Source organism: Marmota monax, unplaced genomic scaffold (assembly GCF_021218885.2).
Source record: "Marmota monax isolate L192 unplaced genomic scaffold, Marmota_monax_Labrador192_F-V1.1 WCK01_AAM20220418_F8-fsc00068, whole genome shotgun sequence".
Lineage (NCBI taxonomy): Eukaryota > Metazoa > Chordata > Mammalia > Rodentia > Sciuridae > Marmota > Marmota monax.
Genome location: NW_026692352.1, coordinates 7,875,584 through 7,890,471, shown reverse-complemented (window position 1 = coordinate 7,890,471; position 14,888 = coordinate 7,875,584). Strand labels below are relative to the sequence as shown.

General features: G+C 33.3%; 1 protein-coding gene across 2 annotated transcripts in view; it reads left to right on the top strand.

Annotated features, from left to right (window-relative positions):
- Nucleotides 1-14,888, top strand: part of Rsf1 (remodeling and spacing factor 1) — a 173,547-nt gene that overhangs the window by 90,548 nt on the left and 68,111 nt on the right. For both annotated transcript variants that reach the window (XM_046442058.2, XM_046442057.2), the window contains exons 3-4: nt 8,449-8,541; nt 11,283-11,488. In XM_046442058.2, the coding sequence (XP_046298014.1) occupies nt 8,449-8,541; nt 11,283-11,488 (299 nt within the window). The remainder of the gene's footprint in view (nt 1-8,448; nt 8,542-11,282; nt 11,489-14,888) is intronic.

Genomic DNA, 14,888 nt, shown 5'->3' with positions numbered 1-14,888 from the left:
TCTTAATAACTGCCATTCTGACTGGGGTGGCTGAGATGAAATCTTAGAATAGTTTTCATTTGCGTTTCTCTAATTACTAAAGAAGTTGAACTTTTTCATATATTTGTTGATTGTTTATATATCTTCTTATTAGAAGTGTCTATTCAGTGACTTGGCCCATTTATTGATTGGTTGTTTGTTTTTTTGGTATTAAGTCTTTTAATTGTTTATATATCCTGGAGATTAGTGCTCTATCTAATGTACTTGTGGTAAAACTTGGCTCCCATACTGTAGGCTCTCTCTTCACCTCAATGATTGTTTCCTTTGCTGAGAAGAAGCTTTTTAGTTTGGATTCATCCCATTTATTGATTCTTGTCCTTTAGGAGTCTTGTTAAGGAAGTCGGGCCCTAATCCAACATGATGAAGATTTGGGCCTACTTTTTATTCTGTTAGGTTTAGGGTCTCTGGTCTAATTCCTAGGTCCTTGATCTACTTTGAGTTGAGTTTTGTACATGGTAACAGATAAGAGGTTTAATTTCATTTTGCTATGTATGGATTTCAGTTTTGCCAGCACCATTTGTTGAATAGGCTATCCTTTCTCCAATGTATGTTTATGGTGCCTTTGCCTAGTATGAGATAACTGTATTCATGTGGGTTGGTCTCTGTGTCTTCTATTCTGTACAAATGGTCTACATGTCTACTATGGTGTCAATACCATGCTGTTTTTATTACTATGGCTTTGTAGTATAGTTTAAGGTCTGGTATTGTGATGCCTCCTGCTTCACTTGTTTTGGCTAAGGATTGCTTTAGGTATTCTAGGTCTCTTATTTTTCCAGATTTTATCATTGCTTTTTCTATTTCTATGAAGTATATCATTGGGATTATAATAGGAATTGCATTAAGTCTGTAGAAGGCTTTTTGTAATATGGCCATTTTGACAATATTAATTCTGCCTATTCAGGAACATGGGAGATTTTTCATCTTCTTGGGTTTCTTTTTTTAGTGTTCTTAGTTTTCATTCCCAGGTATTTTATCTTATTTTTTTTTGAGCTATTGTGAATTGGGGTAGTTTTTCTCATTTCTCTTTCTGTGGATTCATCAGTTATGTATAGAAATGCATTTGGTTTATGGATATTAATTCTATATTCTGCTACTTTTCTGAATTCATTTATTAGGTCTAGAAGTTTTCTGACGGAATATTTTTGTGTCTTCTAAATATGGAAGCATTGTTGGCAAATAGTGATAGTTTGAATTCTTTCCCTATGTATAGCCCTTTAATTTCTTTTTTCTGTCTGATTGCTCTGGCTAGAATTTCAAGGACTATGTTGAACTGAAGTGGTGAAAGAGGGCATCTTGTTCTAGTGTTTAGAGGGAATGCGTCCAATTTTTCTCCATTTACAATGATGTCGGCCTTGGGCTTAGCATAGATAGCTTTTAAAATGTTAAGGTATGATTCTACTATTATCCTAGTTTATCTAGTGTTTTGAACATGAAGAGATGTTGTATTTTATTGAATGCTTTTTCAGCATCTATTGAGATAATCATATGATTTTTGTCTTTAAATCTTTTGATGTGATGTATTACATTTATTGATTTCTGTATGTTGAGCCAACCTTGCCTCACTGGAATGAACCCCACTTGATCATGGTGCACTATCTTTTTCATATGTTTTTGGATGCGATTGGCCAGAATTTTATTGAGACTTTTGTGTTTGTGTTCATCAGGGATATTGACCTGAAGTTTTCTTACCTTGATGTGTTTTTTTTTTTTTTTTTTTTTAAAGAGAGAGTGAGAGAGAGAATTTTTTTAATGTTTATTTTTTAGTTTTCGGCTGACACAACATCTTTGTATGTGGTGCTGAGGATCGAACCCGGGCCGCACGCATGCCAGGCGAGCGCGCTACCGCTTGAGCCACATCCCCAGCCCCCTTGATGTGTTTTTGATTTTGATATCAGGGTGATGCTAGCCTCATCAAATGAGTTTGGACAGGTTCCCTCCTTTTCTATTTCATGGAATAATTTGAGGAGTATTGGTATTAGTTTTTCTTGGAAGGTCTTGTAGAACTCAGCTGAGAATCCATCTGGTCTTGGGCTTTTCTTGGTTGGTAGGCTTTTGATGACATTTTTTATTTCCTTGCTTGAAATTGATTTGCTTAAATTTGGGTAGATCATATGTTTCTAGAAATGTGTTGGTGCATTGAGATTTTCTGTTGTTTTGGAATATAAATTTTCAAAATAGTTTGTAATTATCTTCTGTATTTCAATAGTGTTCATTGTGATATTTCCCTTTTCATTATGAATTTTATAATTTGAGTTTACTCTCTCCTTTTCATTAGGGGGCTAATGGTTTATCACTTTTACCTATTTTTTTCAAAGAACCAACTTTTTATTTTGTCAGCTTTTTAAAATTGTTTTCTTTTGTTTCAATTTCATTGATTTCAGTCATTTCTTATACTATTTTTGGTGTTGATTTGTTTTCTAGAGATGTAATATTACGTCATTTATTTGTTTACTTTTTATTTTTTTAATGAATGAACTCAATGCAATGAACTTTCCTCTTAGCACTACCTTCAGTGTCCCAGAGATTTTGATATGTTGTATCAGTGTTCTCATTTACCTCTAAGAATATTTTTTATCTCCTCCCTGATGTCTTCTGCTATCCATTGCTCTTTTCACTATCTATCTAGTGTCTAGGTGTTGGAGTAGCTTCTATTTTTTATTTTATCATTGATTTCTAGTTTCATTTATTATGATATTATAGAATACAGGATAGTATCTCGATTTTTTTTGTAATTGCTGAGAGTTACTTTATAGTTTAGAGGAGGATCCATGTGCTGCTGAGAAAAAGGTGTATTTGCTCAATTATGGATGGAATACTGTATATATGTCTGTTAAGTCATTATTTAGTTCTATACTTTCTTTGTTTAGTTTTTGTTTGGAAGATTTATCCAGTGGTTAGAAAGTGTGTTAAAGTCACCACTATTATTGTGTTGTGATCTATTTGCTTCTTGAAATTGAGAAGGGTTTGTTTAGTATACTTACATGCTCCATTGTTTGAGGCATAGATATTTGTGATTGTTATGTCTTGTTGATGTATGATTCCCGTAAGCAGTATGAAATATCCCTGTTTATTTCTTCTGACTAACTTTGATGTGAAGTCCACTTTATCTGATATTAGGATGGAAACCCCTGCTTGTTGACATAGCCCATGTGAGTGACATATTTTTTCCCATCCTTTTACCTTCAGTCTGTGAATGTCTTTTCCTATGATATGAGTCTTTTGAAGGCAGCGTGTTGTTGGATCTTTTTTTAAAATCCAATGTGTGTCTTTTAATTGATGAGTTTAGGTCATTGACATTCAGGGTTATTATTGAGACATGATCACTTGGAAGACAGAACCTAAGGCGCTGAAGACAAAAAATATAATCTTATAAATAAATTTTACCACACAGTGAAGATAGTGAAGATAGATTTGTATTCACAGACATTTTGGTTTATTTTTGGTTTTTAACTTAAATTGGATTCTCCTTTGATTGGCTTTTCCTTTAGTGTAGTTCCTCCCTTTGCTGATTTTTGTTTCCTCTTCATGGAATGTATTGCTGAGAATATTCTGTAATGCCAGCTTTCTTGTTGAAAATTCTTTTAATTTTTGTTTATCTCAAAGGTTTCTTTTTTTTTTTTTTGTCAACAGATCTGAGGGTTAATTTTGCTGGACATATGATTCTTGGTTGGCTTCCATTTTCTTTCAGAGCTTGGTATATGTTGTTCAAGGATTTCCTAGCTATGATGGTCTGGTTCGAGAAATCTGAGATCCAGATTGGTTTTCCCCTATATGTAATCTGAAACTTTTTTATTGCGGCCTTGAAAATTCTATCCTTACTACGTACGGTATGCATTTTCATTAAAACTTGCCTTGGTGTGGATGTGTTGTAATTTTGTACATTTGGTGTCTTGTAAGCCTCTTACATTTGATTTTCCAACTCATTTTTCATGTTTGGAAATTTTCTGATATTATTTCGTTGAAGAGAATGTGCATTCCCTTGGATTGTATCTCTGTGCCTTCCTCTATCATGATAATTATTAGATTTGGTCTTTTCATGTTGTCCCTTAATTCTTGGAGATTCTGCTAGTGGTTTCTCACTTGAAAAGTTCTTGATACTTTTTATTGAAATTTTTATTTGGTTTCTTGTTTACTTTATTTCAAGGTTTTCTGTTTCCTTTTTTTTTTTTTTTTTCTTCTTCAGAGTTTCTGTCTCTTTCTTGAAGTAATATTTTGGTACTTTTATTTTTTCTCTCATCTCTTTGTTGGGTTGGCCAGTTGTTGCCTATATTAGCTTTATTCTTTTTTTTTTTAATGAAGTGTCTTTTATTTTTTAATTTTTTTTTTAAAGAGGGGGAGAGAGAGAGAGAATTTTTTAATATTTATTTTTTAGTTTTCGGCGGATACAACATCCTTGTTTGTATGTGGTGCTGAGGATCGATTGCGGACCGCACGCATGCCAGGCGAGCGCACTACCGCTTGAGCCACATCACCAGCCCCTATATTACCTTTCTTAATTAATGTTTTGCTTTGTTTATCATTTTAATTATGTACATTCTGAATTCCTTCTCTGACATTTTATCTACTGTGCTGTCAATGGAATCTATTATCAGTCAATGGAATCTGTTATCAGTTTGGTTTGTTTCTGGCACTTTCTTTACTTGTTTCTTCATATTGTCCGTGTGTCTTCCTTTCAAGTAGTGTTGATTCAGGGTATTGCAGTTTCTACCTTATAATCTTGTAGTGTTTCTGCAAGTTACCAGTACCTTGCTTTTAGGAACCTGGATGATGGACTTGTAGGTCCTGGCTCTTGTCACTAGATAGAAGCCAGTGGGAAAGGCCACCCCACACGTTGACTGTGTTCCTACTGCGTGGTGGGTCAGGGTTGTTCTGCTCCTACTGCTTGGCAGGCCAGGGTCGTGGTCATCTTCTGCCCCTCTTTTTCCACAACCCATGCTCTGTTTTGACAGGCTCACTGTCTTCCTTCACTTATATCTCTGCCCATTGCCAACCTCAAGCATACTTTAAAAATTTTTTTTAAATTTTTATTTGTTGGTGGACATTATTTATTCATATGTGGTGCTGAGAAGCAAATCCAGTGTCTCACACTTGATAGGCAAGCTCTCTATCACTGAGCTATAACCTTAGCCCCTCAAGCACACTTTCAGTCTATTTTTCTAGGATTCACCATAACAAACTCCTGTGTTCAACCTTCTTAGTTGTTATTATGTCATAATCATTCATATTCCCATTGAAAAACGTGTTTTCTTTTTGACATTCCATTTTACCTCCTCATGTGTAAAACCTTATTGATTCTTTTGACCTTGGACAAATGTCACCAGTTGAATAAAACTTTCCTTGGTCTCCCTTTATCCTTTGACTGAGTTAGTATTTCTCTTCTCTTTGTTTTCATTTTTATAATCTAATCGGTTACCCATTTTGCAGGTAGCTCACTGACTGCTTTTTCCACGATAATTGTTTGCATTATTGTCTGTCCTTCTCAGAATTCTGACTTTCTTGGAGTGTTGACCATCTCTTAATTCATCTTTGCCCTTCTAGTACTTATTGTAGGGGGTGTGAGCTACATAAATATTTGGTTTAATCTTCCTACAAAATTATTAGATAGAAAACTGACATATTTACACCTTGCTTCTTTTGACATAAAATTTTTGTTAATTATAAACCATATATTTCCTTATTTTTAACAAAAATTGGACAGAAGCTACACTGATAATTATAAACCATATATTTGCTTATTTTATCAGTGTAGCGTCTGTCCCCAGCTCCCTTAGTGATAAGTGACTTTTGTTATTTTCTTAAATATAAACAAATGATTAAAGTAATTAATACTTCTCTTATTTCACAGGTGCAATGCAAATCTCTTTTTCACTTCCTTGCTGTGGATAAGAATACAGTCAATTTAAGGGTTGAAATGTTATTCATATACAATAAAATTAACACTTCTAAATTATGCGATTTAGTTTTCTCTAGTACATTTACAAGGAGTATGAAACCTTTCTTGTTTCCAAAACATTTTTATTACTCATAAAAGAAATCCCTACCCATTAGGAGCTATGCGCATTTATTCTTTTTCCTACTTCCTGGCAACTATTGATTTATTGTCTGAATCTGGATTTCTCTATACTGGACATTTGTTATATATATAATCATTCAGTATGTGACCTTTTGTTTTTAGTTTCTTTCATTAATATGTTTTCAGGGTTCTTCTATGCTACAGTATGCATCACTACTTCAACACTGACCCTCTCCCACTTTTAATTTTTTTATTTATTTTTCAGTGCTGGGAATCAAAACCAGGGACTTGTATGCTCTCTTCCATGGAGCCACATCCTTAGTCCTATTTATTCCTTTTTATGACTGCATAAATTCCATTATATGAATGTACATTTTGTTATTCATTCAACTGATTGTGTACATTTGATTTGTTTTCTTCTACCATTTGGCCAATGTGAATAATACTGCTATTGCTTTTATTATGAATACAAGAAATTGCTAAGTATTATGGTAACTCATTGCCAAAATTTGAGGAACTGCCTACCTTTTCTTCAAAGCAGCTGCTCTGTGTTACCTTTCCATTCACTATCTGTGATTATTTTACATCCTCACCAGCACTTATTATCTTTCTCATGGAGGTGAAATGTGTATTCAGATCCTGGTCTTTTAGCTTTTGATATACTTATTTTAGGTCTAACCTGTATAATACTCCTAAAAATTTCTTTTTTCTCCATTTGTCTTGGGTTTAAAATTTGTTTTTGTTTTGTTTTTCTTTATAAAATACAATGCTGTCAGTGGGAAGAAGTATGGTGGTATTCCAGGTAATGGGAAATTCCTTCTTATGAGTCCTTGAAGACCCAATTCTATTGTAGAGTTCTTGGCCATGTACTTGCATTATATTCTTTTATTGTCCTATTACTTACATCTTGTGATGTTTATTTATTAGTCCAGTTGGCAAAAATTATAGTAGTGGAGAATAGGAAAAGCACCTCTGAGGATCCATCCAGGTTATTCCTAGGTTGTCTTAAGCAGTCCCTCTTGCCTGCTCGTCCTACCTGGCTAATTGCCTATGCTCCTGGGTCCTTTTTCCTTGACCTTCATTTTTCTCTTTGTTCCTTGAAATAAAATATATCAAATTGATAGGCATTTTGCATAATTTTCCATGCTCAGTTAATATCCTCATTCTTATTCTCCTTTTATTACTGAAAAAACTGGCTTAAAGATTATAAGCACATGGCTTTTCAGTGGAGTGTTTTTTTTTTTTAAATCTATATTTTTTACTAGGTACTATGGTGCATTCCTATAATCCCATCTGCTCAGGAAGCTGAGGCAGGAGGATGGCAAGTTCAAAGCCAGCCTCAGTAACTCAGTGAGACCCTATCTCTAAATAGTATTTAAAAGGGCTGTGGATGTGGCTCAGTAGTTAAGTACCCCTGGGTTCTATCCTCAGTTCCAACAACAACAACAACAGCATAAATCTTTTTACTTTAGTCTGGTAGAGTGGCTCTTTTTTTTTTTCTGAAATGTTTGTGTTGGGAGAGAATCTGAGCCATGTAAGTTAAAGCATTTAAATGAAGTTCCGTATTGGAATTTTGACTTTATCCATAACAAACAGGAGGACATTGAAATTTCATTCTTCTATATGGCTGAGTAAAACTCCATTTTGGCTAGGAGGTAAGGTAGGAGAATTACAAATTCAAGGTCAGCCTTGGCAACATAGTGAGAACCTGACTCAAAAGTATAAATTAAAAGCATTGGTGTTATAGCCTGATGGGAAAGCACCCCCAAGTTGTTTAATCCCTAATTTCGTTAAGTTTGTATGTTCCTTTTAGCACCTTTTTTTTTAAGCATATTTCCATTTTAGGTGAACAAACTGTTGTCCTGTCTTCAAGGACTTAAGCCTTAACAGACTAAAATAATTATTCAAACATGAAAAATATGCCCTAAAAGAGCAAAGCACAGAGCTCCAGAGTTTACTTTTTACCTTTACTTCAGTTTTCAGACAATAGTAAACATTCTGGATAGATTTAAGTACGATTGTTTTTAGGGTGGAATTAGATTGGATTGTTGTTTGGTAAAAACTCCTTCCTTTATACATATGTATTAGCAAGAACACTTAACATCACTAGTGCGGTGGCACATACCTGTAATCCCAGCAGCTTTAGAAGCTGAGGCAGGAGAATCACAAGCCAGCCTTAGCAACTTAGAGAGGCCCTAAGCAAGTCAGCCAGACCCTGTCTCTAAATAAAAAATTAAAAAGGGCTGGGGATGTGGCTCAATGGTTGAGTGCCTCCGAGTTCTATTCCTAGTTAACCCCCCAAACCCCCGCCAAAAAAAATACAACATGATCACAGAAAACTGCCAATGTTAATAAAATTTGCTCTTGTCTATTAAGATATTTTTTTTTTCTTACAGATATGCCAAGAATTTAACAGTACGTGGGCATGGGAGATGGAGAAGAAAGGATATCTTGAAATGAGTGTTGAATGTAAACTAGCACTCTTAAAGGTAATAAATGTATTATTTGTTACAATTATTTTTATTTAATTTAAAATTTCACTTTGACTCCCAGTTAAATTAAAAATGAACATAAAATAGACATTGTTGAACAAAAGATTAAAAAAATTTTTTTTTAGTTGTTCATAGACCTTTTTTTTCTTTTAAATTTATTTAAATGTGGTGCTGAGAATTGAACCCAGTGCCTCACACATGCCAGGCAAGTGCGCTGCCACTGAGCCCCAGCCCCAGCCCCAGCACCGAACAATAAATTTTTTGCTTCTTTATTTTTCTGTGACAAAACAGTCTGTTCTCTGAATTGCTGTTTTTAAAAATTGTCTTCAAAACATGTTTAATTTATTTCTGCTTGCAAGGAAAGTAATAGAATGGATAAGCAATTACCTTAAATTACTTTATTCACTGTTTTCAGCTTTCACATTCATTGCCACATATTGTAAACTGTGGATACTCTTTTACTGATTTACCAACATAGTAATCTGATATTGTTTTCCAGATGACTAAGGGCATATCACTGCGTGTTTAATAAAACCCTCACATATCCAGAAGTACTCGATTAAAATGAGTCATCTCAATGTAGGCTTATTTTCAGCGTTTTCTTTTTTTCCCCCCTGCCCACTTCTTAATTAGGCAGGAGGATAATATGTCATTATAATATGGGACGAATAATATTCTGTGTGAAAATATTAATGATGTCTTCATTAATTCTAAAATTTGCAGTGTTTGATAACTAGGCTCTATGTTCAAAGGACCTCACGATTTTATGATGATTTCTAATCTATAATGTCAGCATACATACATTTTTTTCAGAGATAGACTATAGCTATGGAGTGGCTATTATTTTGTTGTTATATATTAATGGCCTTTACAACCTACATGAAAATCTACAAGATGCATATAATGTTTCTGAGAAAACCAAATATCATACTAAACTCATATTTCAAAGTGAATTATCATGCAAGCTCATCTGTCCCCAGTTTAGTTTGTGGTCCCAAAGGAGTATATAAAGTTTCTCATTGGAGTGTTAGAATGGAGCCTAGAACTTCTGTTCATAACTTTTTAAAATTTCAGCTTCTGAAATAATTTTCTGTGCATTCCTAAAATGTATATAATTGTTGATAAAGAGGCAGGTGTATGATAAATATGAATACGTGAATGTAATGTCTATAATACACATATAATTATTGAGCTTGTGTTATAAATTTTTTTTTGACAATAAGAATTCTTGATCACATAATGTTTAGAGAGCACTTGCCTAGTATACTGGATCTCTGGGTTGAATCCCCAACATTGCAAAAAGAAACAACACATACACATACACACGGTAAAAAAAAATATATAGGCTTTTGGGCTAGCTTGCACAAGCAAAGGCAAAAAGGAATTTCATTTATTCCTGCCTAAGTAGAGCAACTCATAGAAGAAATCTGACTTTGATACATAATCCTATACAAAATATACAATAAAAAGTTGTACTTCTATTTTAGAAATGAGGAGTTTTCTCAAAAAATTAAAACAAACTGCCAAATGATTCAGCAGTCCCTCTACTGGGTTCATATTTAGTGGAGATAAAATCAGTTTTTTAAAAAAATAGTTTTTTAATTGTTCGTGGACCTTTATTTGCATATTTATATGTGGTGCTGGGAATTGAATGCAGTGCCTCACACACATGAGGCAAGTGCTCTACCCCTGAGCTACAACTCCAGCCTCAAAAAATCAGTTTTTGAAACACATATCTGTACTCCTGTGATCATAGCAGCAGTAATTGTGATATGGAATGAATCCAAGTGTCTATTTATATATGAAATGGATGGATAAAATATGTGAATATATGTGTACACATACACATATATACATAAAATGGAAGATTCTTCAGGCTTAAAGGAAATACTGTCATTTGTGACAACGTGAATGATCCTGGGACATATTGTGTTAAGTGAAATAAACCAGGCACAGAAAGAAATACCCCATGTTCTTACTTAAACATGGAATATAAAGACTCAAACCCACAGCAACAGAGAGTAGAATGGTGGTTATGTGGCTTGTAGTTATTGGGCAGATAGGAGAGAAATTGGTCAACCTTAAAAAAAATTCAGTTAGAAGAAAGGATTTAAAGAAATCTATTGTACAAGATAGTCTTGTTAAGAAAAATATATTACATACTTAAAAATTGCTAATAGATTTTAAGTGTTCTTACCACAAGAAATAAGTATGTGAAGTAATAAATGTTAAGTTGCTTGATTTAGCTATTCTTCATGGTTTACATACATTAAAACATCATATTGTATAGCATGTATATATGTAATTTTTATTTGCCTAATTAGTTAATAACTTAAACAATGATTGAAAGCAGTGAAAAGAAAAATTTATACCTGTGCGACAACTTGGGAGTTTTTAGTGCAAATAGATTTTTGCTTTAGAAACATAATTTGGTTTATGTCAGTGGTTATATATGTATTTATTTATTTATTTATTTATTGGTACTTGGGATATAATCTAGGGCACTTTACATCGGTGGTTGTTTTATACCTATGCAATGGTGTAGAATTAAAATGTAAGTTTAAAACTTAATCTCTTTAATTCTTTTAAACACATTTGGGAAGAGGATAGTGAAAAATGGATAAACTGTGTGTTCTGTCTGCTTTGCTTAAATCAATTATGTGGTTATATCATATTTCTTGTGATGGAGAAATATTATTATTATTTACAAACATTTTAAGACATTTTTGTTTTTTCAGTATCTCTGTGAGTGTCAGTTTGATGACAATCTTAAATTCAAGAATATTATTAATGAGGAAGATGCTGATACTATGCGTCTCCAGCCAATTGGGCGAGACAAAGATGGCCTTATGTACTGGTACCAGTTGGATCAAGATCATAATGTCAGAATGTACATAGAAGAACAAGATGATCAAGATGGCTCTTCATGGAAATGCATTGTCAGGTATTCTTTATTGGAATCTCTACATTTATTTACATGATTCTTACACTTTCATCTCCTCTCTATTAATGTGATCTTTGAGGCAAGGGTGGACCTTTTAATGGGATTGTTGAATTTCCAGGGCCTAACCTAGAGCCCAAAACAGTATCTTTATTAGGTACTTAATTAGTTATTTGTCAAATAAATTTGGCAGTTCAATCCAAATCAGGACATAAGTCTGTATTTCAAAAAGCCATAATCTGAATAATAATATTGTGTAATAGTATTTGTAAAAGTATATATTCTTAGACAAAAACACCAGAAAAGCATTTTTTTTTTTGTTCTTGACTTATGTATCATGTTCTATTAGGCATTGCTTATTTATTTCTGTTTTAAGTTGCCCAACATATTTTATCACCATATGTTTTCTTTTTTTAATGCTTTTTTTTAAAAAAGAGAGAATTTTTTAAATATTTACTTTTTAGTTTTCGGTAGACATAACATCTTTATTTTATTTTTATGTGGTGCTGAGGATCGAACCCATCGCCCCGCGCATGCCAGGCGAGTGTGTTACCGCTTGAGCCACATCCCCAGCCCCACCATATGTTTTCTAATTTGCTGTGTACAAATTTATTTATTGGTTTCTAAGGAACATTATGATTTCTTGTTCTAGTCCTTTTAAAATGTTTTGATATTTCATTTTTTTGACAAAGATATTTAAACAGATATAGTATACAATGTTGAAATATAACTTTTTTTAAAATCGTAAGATACAGCAAAGGGGAAAGAGGGGAAGGGAGGGGGCATGGAGTTAGAAAAGACTTTGGAATGAGATGGACATCATTACCCTAAGTATATGTATGAAAACACAAATGGTGTGACTAATTTGTGTACAACCAGAGATATGAAAAATTGTGTTCTACATATGCATTCTTCTGTCATATATAACAAATTAGAATTTAAAAACAAGATGAAAAAAGTCATAAGTGAAACTGGGATATTTTCTTTAGAATATTTATGTCTAATTTTTTATCTTTTTTAACTTTTTTAGAAATATTTCATTTATGGCCATAGTATATTTTAATTTTGAAAACATCATGGGGCTGGGGATGTGGCTCAAGCGGTAGCATGCTCGCCTGGCATGCGTGGGGCACTGGGTTCAATCCTCAGCACCACATAAAAATAAAGATGTTGTGTCCACCAAAAACTAAAAAATAAATATTAAAAAAAATAGAAAACATCATGGATCCTATAAAGTAGGGAGAACTTATAAGTATCTAACTGTTGGCTTATGCAAAGCTCCTTTTGACATTAGCATATATCTGTTTTTGCTCCTTTTTATTTTTAGCATTTTTTTAGTGATTACTTCTTAATTTATAATATTTGTATAGGTCAGAAAAATGTCAACTTTTATTCTCTAAGAATAAATGTGAAAGGATTGAATTCTTTGGGTATTGTTTTATATGCACATATAACTACATGATTCTCCTTGTAGTTCTTTTTTTTTTCCTTTTGATATTTTTAGTTGTAGATGGACACAATGCTTTTATTTATATATGGAGCTGAGGATCGAACCCAGTGCTTCACATGTGCTAGGCAAGTGCTCTACCATTGAGCTACAACCTTAGCTCTGGAGTTCTGTTCTTGAGATTTTACCAGCATGTCTGTGATTCCTCATATCAACTTTATATAGTTATTTTAAAAATATTCTGTCCTAGTCTGTTGACCAAAAACATAACGCAGAGAAAAATAATTGTAATTACTGTTGTTGAGTCATACATGTTTAAAACAACTAACGTTTTAAGTAGATTATACCCTAATGCATGATGTAAAATTTTGAGTTAACATTTAATCTGGGTTTCTCCATTTACTATCTGTAGGCACTTCATTTCTCTGAGAGCTGCTCTCCTGTGCTTTAAAAACAAAGATGTTAATACTTGCCTAAAAAGTTGTTGTGAGGAATATATGAAAAATGATGCTAATACCATAAAAGCACTCTGTAAATATTTGCTTTTGTCTTTGCAGCTTTTAAAAGTATTGGCTATTCTTTTTCTTTTTTTTAAAAAAAAAAAGGACTGGGGTTATGGCTCAGTGGCAGAATGCTTGCCTCGCAGATATGAGGTACTGGGTTGAATCCTCAGTACCACATCAAAATTGAATAAACAAAATAAAGATATTGTGTCCATGTATAACTAAAAAATATTTTTAAAATACTTTTTTTTTAGTTGCATTGTTTTTGGTAGTTTATTTGTTTATTTTTATGTGATGCTTAGGATTGAACTCAATGCCTTACAAGTGCTATGCAAGCCTTCTGCCACTGAGCTACACACCATCCCTCAGCATTGGCTTTTCTAACCCCAAAGATTCAAACTTAGTTTCTTCATTGAAGAAAGGTCCAGATCCTTCTTTTACCTCTTCTCACTCTTGACTATTCCCCAGACTTTATTCTCTATGTTTCTGCTTTCTTTTTCTGTGTTTAAATTTTATTTAAGTGGGGTGTGTGTGTGTGTGTATTGAACCAAGGGACACTCTTATCACTGAGCTACATCCCAGACCTTAAAAAAGTTTCAAAACATGTTTTTATTAAGTTGCCAGTGTTGGTAACTTGAAATCCACCTGCCTCATCTTCATCCAGCTGGGATTATAGTCACGTGCCACCATGCCTGGCCACTTCTGCATTTTTATTTGTTTTTAAATCCTCTTTCTATGTGTAAATATGTATATGGTAATCATAAAATGGTGTATGTATGTGGGAATTGTTCAGAAGCATAAGTTCACACAGAAGTTCTGAACACAGTTTTCTTATGTTCAGAACCACAGAAGAACCAGTTCTTCAGTGAATTGTTGGCAGATTAGTTTTAGCCGTTTTGAAGATCTTTATAAATAAGTTATCTGTATCTGCACATTTTCCTGGGAACTTTGCCCAAATAATGTAGAAATATTTAGAACTATTCAGAAACCATTGGGGTTGTTGATCTGATTTTGGATAATAAAATCCAGTTTTTTAACACTTGATAGACTCACTGATATTCTTTTTTTTCCTTCACTAAATTTATGGATTTTTATTACATACCAACTTGTATAATAGGCCATGTGCTAATAAGCAGCTCGGGATTTAGTAGTAAACGATACAGCTCTGACATTTCTAGCTGGGTTTTAGGTACCTGTGAAATGTCTTATATTGCAAAGAACAGCTTTTAATTATAAATTGTGTAAGTATTTTCTGGAGAAGAACAATAGTTTTCCTCAGATTCGCAGATCTCATATATATAAATGAGCTGTTTTGTAGCACGGCATTTCAGATAGCTTTAACTTACCAACACAGTGAACCTACTATTAACATGTTTTCTCCACATAAGTCCATTTTGTGCATGTTAAATGTGAAAAGCATAATGTTCTTTTTGCTTCCTTACAAACTCATTAG